Here is a 12252-nt window from a genome sequence, read left to right as displayed (position 1 = left end):
ACAGTTAAAGAATTTTTCAATCTTTCTTACTTTGTTTTTGTTTGGGATGGTGGGTCACGTCTAGCTCAGGCTGTACAGCTTGCTATGTAGCTGAGGAGGGCCTTGAACTTCTGATACTTTGCCTCAGCCTCTTGTTGCTGGGATTACAGGCATGCATTTCAAGAATTTACACTGGAAATTCAGCCAAAATTAGGGGCTGGGAATATAGCTCCATAGTAGAGTTGCTTACCTCACATGCCTGAGGTTGTTGTTGACCCCCTAACACACATTCAGCCGAAATTGTTCACCAAAGTTAATAAAATTAGGTCTATATCTCAACCTCCAAAGTGCTGGGATTAAAGGCGTGTGCCACCACACCTGGCATCTCTCTCTCTCCATATATAGTATATAATATATATGTGTGTGTGTACTATTTCCAAGAAGAGAATGAATTGGCATGCTAGGATTTCTAGACAGTGCAGACGAACTCCAGATGCATGTCCCATTTTGTGTATCTGGCTTCACTTGGTACTGGAGCATCAAACCCAGGTTGTTAGGCCTTGTAGGTAAGTGCCTTAACCACTGTGACGTTTCTCCAGACCCTGCTTTTTTTTTTTTAACCAATTTCAACATCTTTTTATGTTTTTAGTTGCTTCCTCACACATGCGAAGGCCAACCACGATTACTTTGTCAGTACTGAATAAACTACTAACAGCATTAAAAAAATGAAATAAAATTAGGTCTACAACTTTATCACAAAAGTCATGAAAATTCAAACCTACTCTTAAAAGGAAAGTCATCAGTTACCCACTGTTACAGCAAATAATCTTCCAGAAATTTATATAAACCAGAAAAAGGTTTTCTCCTTTTATATTTTTGTAGAAAACTACTGTTTTTAAGTATTGAAGATACTGTATCCTTTTTTTCTTTGTTTAAAGACCATATAATTGAATGTGGGTTTTCTATTTTCTGTGTGTGTGTGTGTGTGTGTGTGTGTGTGTGTGTGTTTTGAGGTAGGGTCTCACTCTAGCCCAGGCTGACCTAGAATTCACTATGTAGTCTCAAGGTGGCCTTGAACTCACAATCCTCCTACCTCTGCCTCCCGACTGCTGGGATTAAAGGTATGTGCCACCATGCCCAGCTTCCTTTCATTTAAGACAATTTATTTGGGGGGGGGGCACCAGAGTCTCTTGCTGCTGCAAATGAGCTCCACAATTTGGTACACCTGGCTGTACATGGGTACCAGGGAATCAAACTCAGGCCACCAGGCTTTGCAAGCAAGCACCTTGAACAGCTGAGCAATCATTTCCCAGATGCTTCTCCATCCCCCCACCCCCCTTTTTTTTGTTTGAGGGAGGGTCTCACGCAGCTTCCTGAGTGCTGGGATGCAAGGTGTGTGCACCACCATGTGTGGCTGAGATAGAGAATTTTATTAGGTATTCACTTTAAACTATCTATGTGGACTATATACCAAAAAGAATAATTGAAGAGACACTCATTTTTTTAATATATTTTTACTTATTTATTTGCAAGCAGAGAGAGAGAATGATAATGAAAGAATGGGCATGCCCAGGGCTTCTTGCCCTGCAAACAAATTCCAGATGTACATGGTGCCACTTTATACATCTGGTTTTATGTGGGTACTAGGGAATTGAACCCAGGCTGTCAGGCTTTGCAAGCAAGTATTTGTAACCAATGAGCCATCTTGCTCTGAAGAGATCTTATATGGAACATATTAGTATTTGTGTAGTAATTGAAATGAGTGTATGTATGCGTGTATATATATCATAAACAAGCATTAGACTAGTAACTACTACACAAACTTAAGTCCCTTCGGCCAGCTAGAGTCAGTCATTATTTTCTCTGAGCTATTCCCTTCTGCCATAAACCACAGAGAGGTAATTAAAAGAAGCAGATCACTGGAGAGTTGGATGCTATCTATTCAGTGTTAACCCTTAAAAAAGGAGTTAAATTGTGTAGATGACATTCAGAAGTTTTTTTTTTTTTTTTCTTTTTGGTGATTCAAGATAGGGTCTTGCTCTATCCCAGGCTGACCAGGAATTCACTCTGTAGTCTCAGAGTGGCCTCAAACTCACAGTGATCCTCCTACCTCTGCCTCCCCAGTGCTGGGATAAAAGGTGTGTGCCACCATGCCTGGCTTAGAAGTCTTTTCCAGCACCCTTCTGCACCTCCCTGCTTTATATCCCAAATGGCCTCCAGTGCCTAAACAGATTGTGGTTCTATGCCACAGTTGCTTTTGTAAAAGACTGCTACATTTAATGATAGAACTATCTCAAAGTGCCTGCAGACCACTGACCCTTTTCTGATGGTTATGGGGGGAAAAGCAACACCTGAAGCTTAAAAATTAAAGCAGGTCAGGTAACTTGACAGAAGATACCTAGCTTTCACTACAGGTTAGAAAATAATTATCTTATTTTTTGGCTTTAATCTGGTTGTCAGCTGGAATGGACTTGCCCAAATGATGGCCAACAGAAAGGCCAAATTTATTGTTTTTCTGCTCCTCCTGTACTTCTTTTCTCAGCAAGAATCCTGCCTGGAAATTTAGGTCAAAGAGGCTGCTTGGAGCAAAATACAGTGGAGTCTCATCCCAAATATTCTCCAGACGTTTCTTCCATCCTTCCAGGATCTGAATGCGGTTATCTGGTGGAACATGCCCAATGCTGTATGTCAGCTGAGGTTCTAAGACTTGGAAGCCGCAGAAGTGCAGAATGCCACTCTGGGGAGACACAAAACACAGGTAAGTGGCAGAATCAGTCCTGCAATATGTAATGTAAGTTTCTCTGAAGCCCTATCTCAAAAAAATAAAAACAAACAAAAAAAGACAAAGTTGCTGTGGACTTCCCAGTGCAGTAAGGAGACCTGATGTACCCTGGAGAATCATTCAGTTACTTCTCTTTCCTCCTCTCCTCCCTGCCTGTCATCTATTTCAGCCTATTTGGCTGTGCTTTTCTTTAAGTGAATGAAACCTTGAAACTGTGCCAACCTGGATCCTCTGCCAAAAGAGCCCAAAGTCTTGTTACATGTGGGAGTGTTTCAGCTTCCTGGCACTGACTGCCAAGGCATGCAGATGTGCACTTCTAGGTCTGCCACGTCATGCGCTCAGTCTTCATGCATGATCCTTTCTTCAGCCCCCTTCATAGAAGACATTCTCTTGAAAGCCCAGTGACTCCTAAAGCCTCCTCAGACTTCACTTTATTCACCTCTAACTCTGATTAGATAAACTCATTTCTTAAATTATCGTGGGGACCCAGGCATGCACCCAGCACCCAGCATGCACCCAGCACCTTGGCTTACATAGTGAGACTCTGTCTCAAAAAAAAGAGGGCTGGAAGATGGCTTAGCAGTTAAGGTACTTGCATATGAAGACTCAGGTCCCAGGTTTGATTCCCCAGTACCCGCATAAAGCCAGATGCACAAAGGTGGTGCATGAGTCTGGAATTGGTTTGCAGTGGCTGAAGGCCCTGTAGAGCCCATTCTCTTTATTTTTTTTCCAAAAATTTTTATTAACAACTTCCATAGTTATAAAAAACTCCCATGGTACCAGGCATGGTGGCACACACATTTAATCCCAGCATTCAGGAGGCAGACAGGTAGGAGGATTGCCATGAGTTTGAGGCCACTCTGAGACTACATAGTGAATTCCAGGTCAGCGTAGGCTACAGTGAGACCCTACCTCAAAAATATATATTCTATCCCATGGTAATGCCCTCCCTCCCCCCACTTTCCCCATTGAAACTCTACTCTCCATCATATCCCCTCCCCCTCTCAATCAATCTCTCTTTTATTTCGATGTCATGATCTTTTCCTCCTATTATGATGGTCTTGTGTAGATAGTGTCAGGCACTGTAAGGTCATGGATATCCAGGCCATTTTGTGTCTGGGGGGACCCATTCTCTCTCTCTGCTGTCTTTCTCTCTCAAAGAAATAAACGAAAGCTAAAAAAAAAAGAGAAAAAGAAACAATTTGTCATGGGGATTAGGAATGCAACTCAGTGATACAGCACTTGACTGGCATGTGAAAAGTCTTGGATTCAATCCCCAGGATCACAAATAATAATAATGAAATCTAAATACATATATTTTATTTATCTATTTATTTGAGAAAGAGAGAATGTGTGTGTGTGTGCGCACACGTTAGGGCCTCTTGCTGCTGCAAATGAACTCCAGACACATGTACCATTCTGTGCACCTAGCTTTACATGGGTGCTGGGGAACTGAACCCAGGCTGGCAGGATTAGCAAGCAAGTCCCATCTCCCCAGCCTAATAATAAAATGTAAAAAGTAGTTCTGAGTCATGCTGTGCTGTAGGTCAGTTTTCAAGCTGCTGTCTGGAGGTTTTGGACCCCATGGAAAACTCAACTAATAAATTCCCCTGAAGGTTCACTGAACATGTGGTACCTGAATTGGCCAGAGAATGATGTTCATGTCCCCGTGGATACCCTGAAGAGAGTACATGGGGCCACTGCCTCCCATGGTGATGGAGAGCACGGTCTTCTTCTTCTGTGCGGGAGAAAACAAGCCTCATCACTCCTCCTCTCGTGGGTCTCGGCAAGCTGCTGAGCCAGCCCCAGGGAAAGTCCACCCCGCCGCTGCACAGCGGGACTGCGGTGCTCCGCTCAGAGGCTCTGCAGACAGCCGGGGCCAGCCAGGATTCCACCCACCTGTGTGTGGCCCGCAGCTCCAGGCTGCCACCTTCACTGAAAGCAGGGGTGGCTGCTACGGTGGAGTTTCTGGATGTCTCTCCAGCAAGCTCAGCATGGAATAGGGTAACAATCTTTCACCTAATGGTCAGACTGACTGTTCATCGGGCAGTATTTGGGCCTCCAAATAACAAAAATTATTTCTCTCTTTTGTGCGTGTTTTCATTTATTTATTTGTGTATGTGTGGGCCTGCCTATGTGTAGGCACACCAGGGTATCTTGCTGCTGCAATCAAATGTCAGACCCATGGACTACTTTTTGTGTCTGGCTTTACATGGGTACTGGAGAACTGAACCAAGACTGGCAAGTTTTGCAAGCAAGTGCCTTTAACCACTAAGCCATCTCCCTAGTCCTTGTTTTCTGTTTGTAAGACAGTGAGTCATGTAGCTCATAATGGTTTCAAACTAACTATGTAATTGAAGATGAACTTGAACTCCTGATCCCTTTGCCTATACCTCCCAAGTATTGGGATTATAGTCATGCTCCACAAGCAAGTTTTTCATGGTTTCAAAAAATTTTTATTTTGACTATGGAAAAATCTCACACACAAAGAAGAGAAAATAGAAGCCAGGTTGGAGGCGCACACCTTTAATCCCAGCACTCAGGAGGCAGAGGCAGGAGGATCGCTGTGAGTTCAAGGCCACCCTGAGACTACATAGTAAATTCCAGGTCAGCCTAGGCTAGAGTGAGACCCTACCTAGAAAAAAAAACAAAAAAAAAATTTTTTTTAAAGGGGAGAAGATAAAATAGTAACATGATGGGTTTACCAACCAGCTTCATTTCTCAGCATTTGCCATTATGTTATTTAATCCCTTGACCATCATCCCCTGCTTTTAACTTTTGAAACAAATCTCACTGGTGCTTCATATCATTTCTATGAAAATGCTGCTAGGCATCCCTGCAGAGGACCTGGAGCCCAACCTTAGTGTTCAGTGCTGTCAGGACAGAATCGGTCCAGCCAAGTCTGTGTACCCACCCGGAACGGGCCCTGGTCGTACATGGTGGCGTATGTGTAGGCAAACCCTGCAGTGAGCACACGGTCAAACCAGCCCTTTAGGATGGCAGGGACTCCGAACCACTGCATCGGGAACTATGGGACAGAAGACATCCAAGAGGTTAGATCAGGGACTTCCACATCCCCCAACCCCCAGCCTCCACCCCTCTCACTACCAGGAAAAGCCCAGGGTGCTCAGCCCTTAATGTCACCAAGGCAGGGTGCCTTTCTTCAGGCTCTTGGCGCTCCCTCGGGAAGTCGGCACATTAAACAGCACAGTGCCTTGCTCCCTTAGCCTAACTACCTGTGGCAGTTGCATCTGGAGGACCCGCCACTTGAGCCCACAAGTTTGAGGCTAGCCTTGGCAGCATAATGAAACACACACACTAAAGAAAAATTTAGAAAATATTTAAAGTTGATTACAGTTGTGAACACCTATTTTCCTAGTGCTTAGGAGACTAACCAAAGGGACTGAGAGTTCAGGGCCAGCCAGAGCCACCTAGCAAGACTGTCTCAAAAGACAAAATAGAAATATAACTGGCCAGTTGTGGTGGTGCACGCCTTTCATCCCAGCACTCTTGGAAGACAGAGGTAGGAGGATCATTGTGAGTTCAAGGCCAACCTGGGACTGGGCTAGAGTGAGACCCTATCTCAGAAAAAAATAAAAAAAGGAAGGGCTGGAGAGATGGCTTAGTGGCTAAGCACTTGCCTGTGAAGCCTAAGGACCCCGGTTCAAAGCTCATTCCCCAGGACCCACATTAGCCAGATGCACAACAGGACACACGCATCTGGAATTTGTTTGCAGTGGCTAGAGGCCCTGATGCACCCATTTTCTCTCTCTCTCTATCTGCCTCTTTCTCTCTGTATCTGTCTCTCTCAAATAAATAAATAAAAATAATACAAATTTTTTTTTAAAGGAAGTATAACTGAATTATATATATATATTTTTTTGTTTGTTTGTTTGTTTTTGTTTCTTGAGGTAGGGTCTCACTCTGGTCCAAGCTGACCTGAAATTAACTCCGTCATCTCAGGGTGGCCTTGAACTCATGGCACTCCTCCTACTTTGCCTCCTGAGTGCTGGGATTAAAGACATGCGTGGGACTTCCAGTTAAGATGGCGGGTAGGTACCACGCCAAAGCAGCCTAGGGGGGAAAAAGACCAAAAAAACTCAGCAAAATACACACTTTTACTAAAAAGTGAGGTGTATAGGAAATTGAAGAAGCAGTGGAGAAGTAGGAGAGATCCAGAGCATCCAGAGCCCGCACAGGCCGGCAAAAGCGGCCCCGGCAGCTCCGCCAACCACAGCAGTGGCAGTGCACCAGAAAGCCGCCAGACTCGGCTCGAGCCGCAGGAAAAGCCAGGTGCGGGATTTTCCCCTCACACCACGCTCTCCGCAACTCGGGAAACGTGAGGGGAGAGCGGCAGCGAGCAACGGAGGAGCAGACCGCGAGGTAGAAGAACGCTTGGAGCAGCGAGACAACCAGAGCAGCTGCGGCTCCCTCCCCTCCCCCACCGCCTGAGCCCAGCTCCGGCGAACAGAGCAGCGGCCCGGGACCCGGCCACGCCAACTTGGGCTGACAGCGGGACCCAAGCAGGAGCAGAGTTCGGCAGCAACATCAGCGGCTCCAGCAGCAGCAGATCCAGTAGCGGGAGTGCTGATCTGCAGGGCCACAGTTGCCAGGCTCGGTTTGCCCCATAGGAAAAGCCAGTGCCCAGCTCCAGAAATCCAGAACAGCAGCCTGACGACCAGGCAGCAACTTGACTGAGACCAAACTCATCCAAGGTAACTGGGATTGCACCAGGGAAGGGTCTCACTTGGTCACAAGCTGACTTGAATCCCTCAACAGACCAGAAATCTTAACCTCTTTGTTGATAGATGATCTGGATGTTATAATACCTACTCTTGCATAAATACTCAGTGCTGTTTTTGATTGAATGGGTACAGTGTTTGGTTAACTTTTAGAATCTACCTGTATTTTATTCCACTCAGCCTACTTGAATACTCCCATAGCAGGGAAACTCAACCCCTAGGAGCACCTTTGTAGATACTCTGAGAGTCTTAAGAGCCACACCTAATACCTTAAGCTCCTACCCTGAAAATATATAACATCAAATCAATTGATACAGCTAAGAATACCCAGCTAGCTAGAAAATCCAAGCATTAACTTAATCCAAGATGCAAAAATATATACATTATAACACAAGAAACACTAAAAAGCAAGACAATATAAATCCACCTAAAAGTATTAATGCATCAGAAATGACCTCCAGTAAGAGAACAAGTTAGAGGAAATGCCTGAGAAAGATTTCAAAAGAATGATTGTAAATATGTTCAAAGAAGTCAGAGAACAAATCAAAGGAGTCAAAGAGGAACTCAAAGAGGAAATCAAAGGAATCAAAGAAGACACAGGACACCAATTTCATGAAATAAAGAAGGCAATACAAGGCATTAAGGAAATAGAAATAATAAAGAAAAACCAGTCAGAATTACTAGCAATGAAGAACAGTTAATGAAATAGAAAACTCTGTAGAAAATCTCAGGATGAAGGAGAGGACAGAATATCTAAGCTAGAAGACCAGGTGGCAGATCTAATACAGTCCAACAAAGAGAAAGACAAACTTATAGAAAAGTATGAGTGGGAATTTTAAGATATTCGGGATACTATGAAAAGATCAAATATAAGAATTCAGGGCATAGTAGAAGGAGAATTCCACTCCAAAGGCATAGTAGGCATCTTCAACAAAATCATAGAAGAAAGCCGGGCGTGGTGGCGCACGCCTTTAATCCCAGCACTCGGGAGGCAGAGGTAGGAGGATTGCCATGAGTTCAAGGCCACCCTGAGATGACAGAGTTAATTCCAGGTCAGCCTGGACCAGAGTGAGACCCTACCTCGAAAAACCAAAAAAAAAAAAAAAAAAAAAATCATAGAAGAAAATTTCCCCCAAATTGGGAAAGAGGTGTCAATACAGATTCAGGAAGCCTTTAGAACCCCAGCCAGACAAAACCTGGAAAGAACCTCTCCTCGCCATATTATAAAGGCATGCGCCACCATGCCCGGCTCTGAATTATATTTTAATTGTAATTAAATTATCAATTATAATAGCATGCGCCTATAATCACAACAACTGAGGAGACTGATGCTGGAGGATTATGAGTTTGAAGAAAGCCTGAGCAACACTGGAGACAGTGGTTAAGGCCCCAGTTCAATTCCCCAATACATAAAGCCAGATGCATAAGGTAGTGCATTCATCTGGAGTTCGTTTACAATGGCTACAGGCCCCGAAGCACCCATTTTCTCTCCCTCTTTCTCTCTTCTGCCTTTCTTTCAAATAAATAATTATTCTTAAAAGGCTAGACAAGATGCACAAGGGGGTGTACGCATCTGGAGTTCGTTGACAGTGGCTGGAAGCCCTGCTACACCCATTCTCTCTCTCCCTTTTTCTCTGTCAAATAAATAAATAAATAAAAATAAAATATTTTAAAAGGCTGGACACTGAAACATCTCTATTACATCTTCCAAGGCTTAGGGTCCATTGTAGAAGAGTTGGAGGAAAGAATTAAGAGCAAAAGAAGGATAGGACTGCTTACAATAAGCTCTTCCAGACACAAAATGGCCCGGATATCCATGACCTTGCAGTGCCTGACACTGTCTACACAAGACCATCATAATAGGAGGAAAAGATGATGACATCAAAATAAAAGAGAGCCAGGGGGCTGGAGAAATGGCTTAGCAGTTAAGGCGCTTGCCTGCGAAGCCAAAGGACTCAGGTTTGACTCCCTGAGACCCATGTAAGCCGGATGCACAAGGTGGCACATGCATCTGGAATTTGTTTGCAGTGGTTAGAGGCCCTGGAACACCCATTCTCTTTCTCCCTCTCTTTCTCTGCCTGCCTATTTCTGTATCTCTCTCTTGTTCAAATTAATAAATAAAATATAGAACTTTAAAAGAGAGGGAGAGAGATAGAGCCAGGCGTGGTGGTGCATGCCTTTAATCCCAGCACTCAGAAGGCAGAGGTAGGAGGATCACTGGGAGTTCAAGGCCACCCTGAGACTACATAGTGAATCCCAGGTCAGCCTGGAATAGAGGAAACCCTACCTCAGAAAACAAAAAAATAAAAATAAATAAATAAAGACTTATTGGGGGGAGGGGATATGATGGAGAATAGTGTTATGAAAGGGAACATGGGGGAGGGAATTATCATGATTTATTGTCTATAATTATGGAAGTTGGAAATAAAAAAATTTTAAAAAGGGCTGAAGAGATGGCTCAGAGGTTAGAGGCACTTGCTTGCCTGTGGATCCAAATGACCTGAGTTCAATTCCCCAGTACCCACATAAAGCCAGATGTACAAAGTGTGCATGTGTCTGGAGTTTGTTTGCAGTGGCTAGATGCCCTGACATGCCTATGTTCTCTCTCTCTGCTTGCAAATAAAATTAAATTAAAAATAAAATAAAATAAATAATAAATATCTGGGCATGGAGGCACTCGCTTTTAATCCCAGCACCTGGGAGGCAGAGGTAGGAAGATCACTGTGAGCTCGAGGCCAGCCTGGGAAGGTCATCCTAGACTAGAGTGAGACCCTACCTTCTACATCCCTAGTCATCAGGGAAATGCAGATTAAAACTACTTTGAGATTCCATCTCACTCCTGTCAGATTGGCCACCACCATGAAAACAAATGATCATAAATGCTGGCGAGGATGTGGAGAAAGAGGAACCCTTCTATACTGTCGGTAGGAATGCAATCTGGTCCAGCCATTGTGGAAATCAGTGTGGAGATTCCTGAGACAGCTAAAAATAGATCTACCATATGACCCAGCTATGGCACTCCTAGGCATATATCCTAAGGACTCTTCTCACTACCTTAGAGATACTTGCTCAACCATGTTTATTGCTGCTCTATTCACAATAGCTAGGAAATGGAACCAGCCTAGATGTCCCTCACCTGATGAGTGGATAATGTGGCACATTTACACAATGGAGTTCTAGTCAGTAGTAAAGAAAAATGAAGTTATGAAGTTTGCAGGAAAATGGATGGATCTGGAAAGGATTATACTACGTGAGATAACCCAGGCCCAGCAAACCAAACATTGCATGTTTTTTCTCATATGTGGATCCTAGCTACAAATGATTGGACTTCTGTGTGAGTAGGAAGAAAACTCAGTAGCAAGAGGCCAGTAAGCTATAAAGGAGATATAAAGGGAAGCCGGGCGTGGTGGCGCACGCCTTTAATCCCAGCACTCGGGAGGCAGAGGTAGGAGGAGCGCCGTGAGTTCGAGGCCACCCTGAGACTCCATAGTGAATTCCAGGTCAGCCTGGGCTAGAGTGAAACCCTACCTCGAAAAACCAAAAAAAAAAAAAGGAGATATAAAGGGAATAGAAGAGGGGGGGACTTAGTAGGATTGGAAGAGGTTGAGTAAAGGAAAGGTGAAGGGAGGGCTAATCATGGAAGTTGTCAATTAAAAAAAAAAGTGGACTTCTGGCCAAGATGGCGACTGCCTAGCTGCGCTGCAGATACCAGGGAAAGAAAGATAGATGTAGATCCTAAGGAGAGAGCTGCCCCAACATACCTCAAAAGGGGCCCGACTGAAACTAAGGACAATTGGCGAAACAAGCAAGGGTGTTGTTTTCCTGTGAACCGGATACCAGCACAAAGGGGAAGGAGACCAACACAGAGAAAAATCAACTACCAAATCAGAGAGCCAGAGCCTCAGAGGCCCCCAATACCGCAGCACTGAAGCAGACTAAAAATGAACCCAACATGGCTCAGGGAAATTTTGCAGAAGAGGGGGCGGAAAGAATGTCAGAGTCACATGTTGGGTCATGATATGCAGAAACATTTATCGTACCAATAACTGTGGGCTAACTCCACAATGCACGACCCATTTAGATTAACAAGGAGGGTCCAATGGGAGGGGGTGGATCACAGATGAGCCTAAACAATGGTACCAAACTGCCTGTATTTGTTGAAAAGAAAACTAATAAATTAAATTTAAAAAAAAAGTGGGGCTGGAGAGATGGCTTAGGAAAGGCAATGGACCCAGGTTCAATTCCCCAGGACCCACGTAAGCCAGATGCACAAGGTGGCGCAGGCATATGGAGTTCCTTTGCAGTGGCTGGAGGCCCTGGTGCGCCTGTTCTCTCTATTTATCTGCCTCTTTCACTCTCTGTCTGTCACTCTCAAATGAATAAAAATAAATAAATAAGATATATATATTTTTAAAGTATGATAGCACCCAATTCAGAATAAGAAAAGAATAGTTTTGCCCTTTATGATCAGCCAGTGTGGCTGGCTGGTTTCTGCCCAAGCACACAAACACAGCCTGGTGTGAAAGAAGCCATATGCAAACAAGATTTGTTTATATGAAACCCTACTTGGTAGCAAAGTCCAAGGAGCAAGACTGCAGGTGAGGTGCTTCTGCGTGAGATGCCTGAATCAACGTTTCCTGGGATGATGATAGCAGGTGCACCACTGAAATATGACTCCTTTGTGCACACACAGACCTTAAATTCTATTTATTTCATTTTATTTTATTTTTAAATTTTTATTAACATTTT

General features: G+C 44.1%; 1 protein-coding gene across 2 annotated transcripts in view; it reads right to left on the bottom strand.

The window, feature by feature from the left end:
• Positions 1-1914: 1914 nt before the first annotated feature.
• Nqo1 (NAD(P)H quinone dehydrogenase 1) overlaps positions 1915-12252 on the bottom strand; it is a 28568-nt gene continuing 18230 nt past the window's right edge. The window contains exons 4-6 of one of the 2 annotated variants that reach the window (XM_045157842.1): positions 5676-5789; positions 4398-4499; positions 1915-2716 (exon numbers count right to left, since the gene is read on the bottom strand). In XM_045157842.1, the coding sequence (XP_045013777.1) occupies positions 2411-2716; positions 4398-4499; positions 5676-5789 (522 nt within the window). In that variant the 3' untranslated portion in view covers positions 1915-2410. The remainder of the gene's footprint in view (positions 2717-4397; positions 4500-5675; positions 5790-12252) is intronic. The other variant, XM_045157848.1, reaches the window with a different exon arrangement.

Source organism: Jaculus jaculus, chromosome 1 (assembly GCF_020740685.1).
Source record: "Jaculus jaculus isolate mJacJac1 chromosome 1, mJacJac1.mat.Y.cur, whole genome shotgun sequence".
Lineage (NCBI taxonomy): Eukaryota > Metazoa > Chordata > Mammalia > Rodentia > Dipodidae > Jaculus > Jaculus jaculus.
Note: the sequence above shows the minus strand (reverse complement) of the source record. Positions and strands in the feature narration are given on the sequence as shown.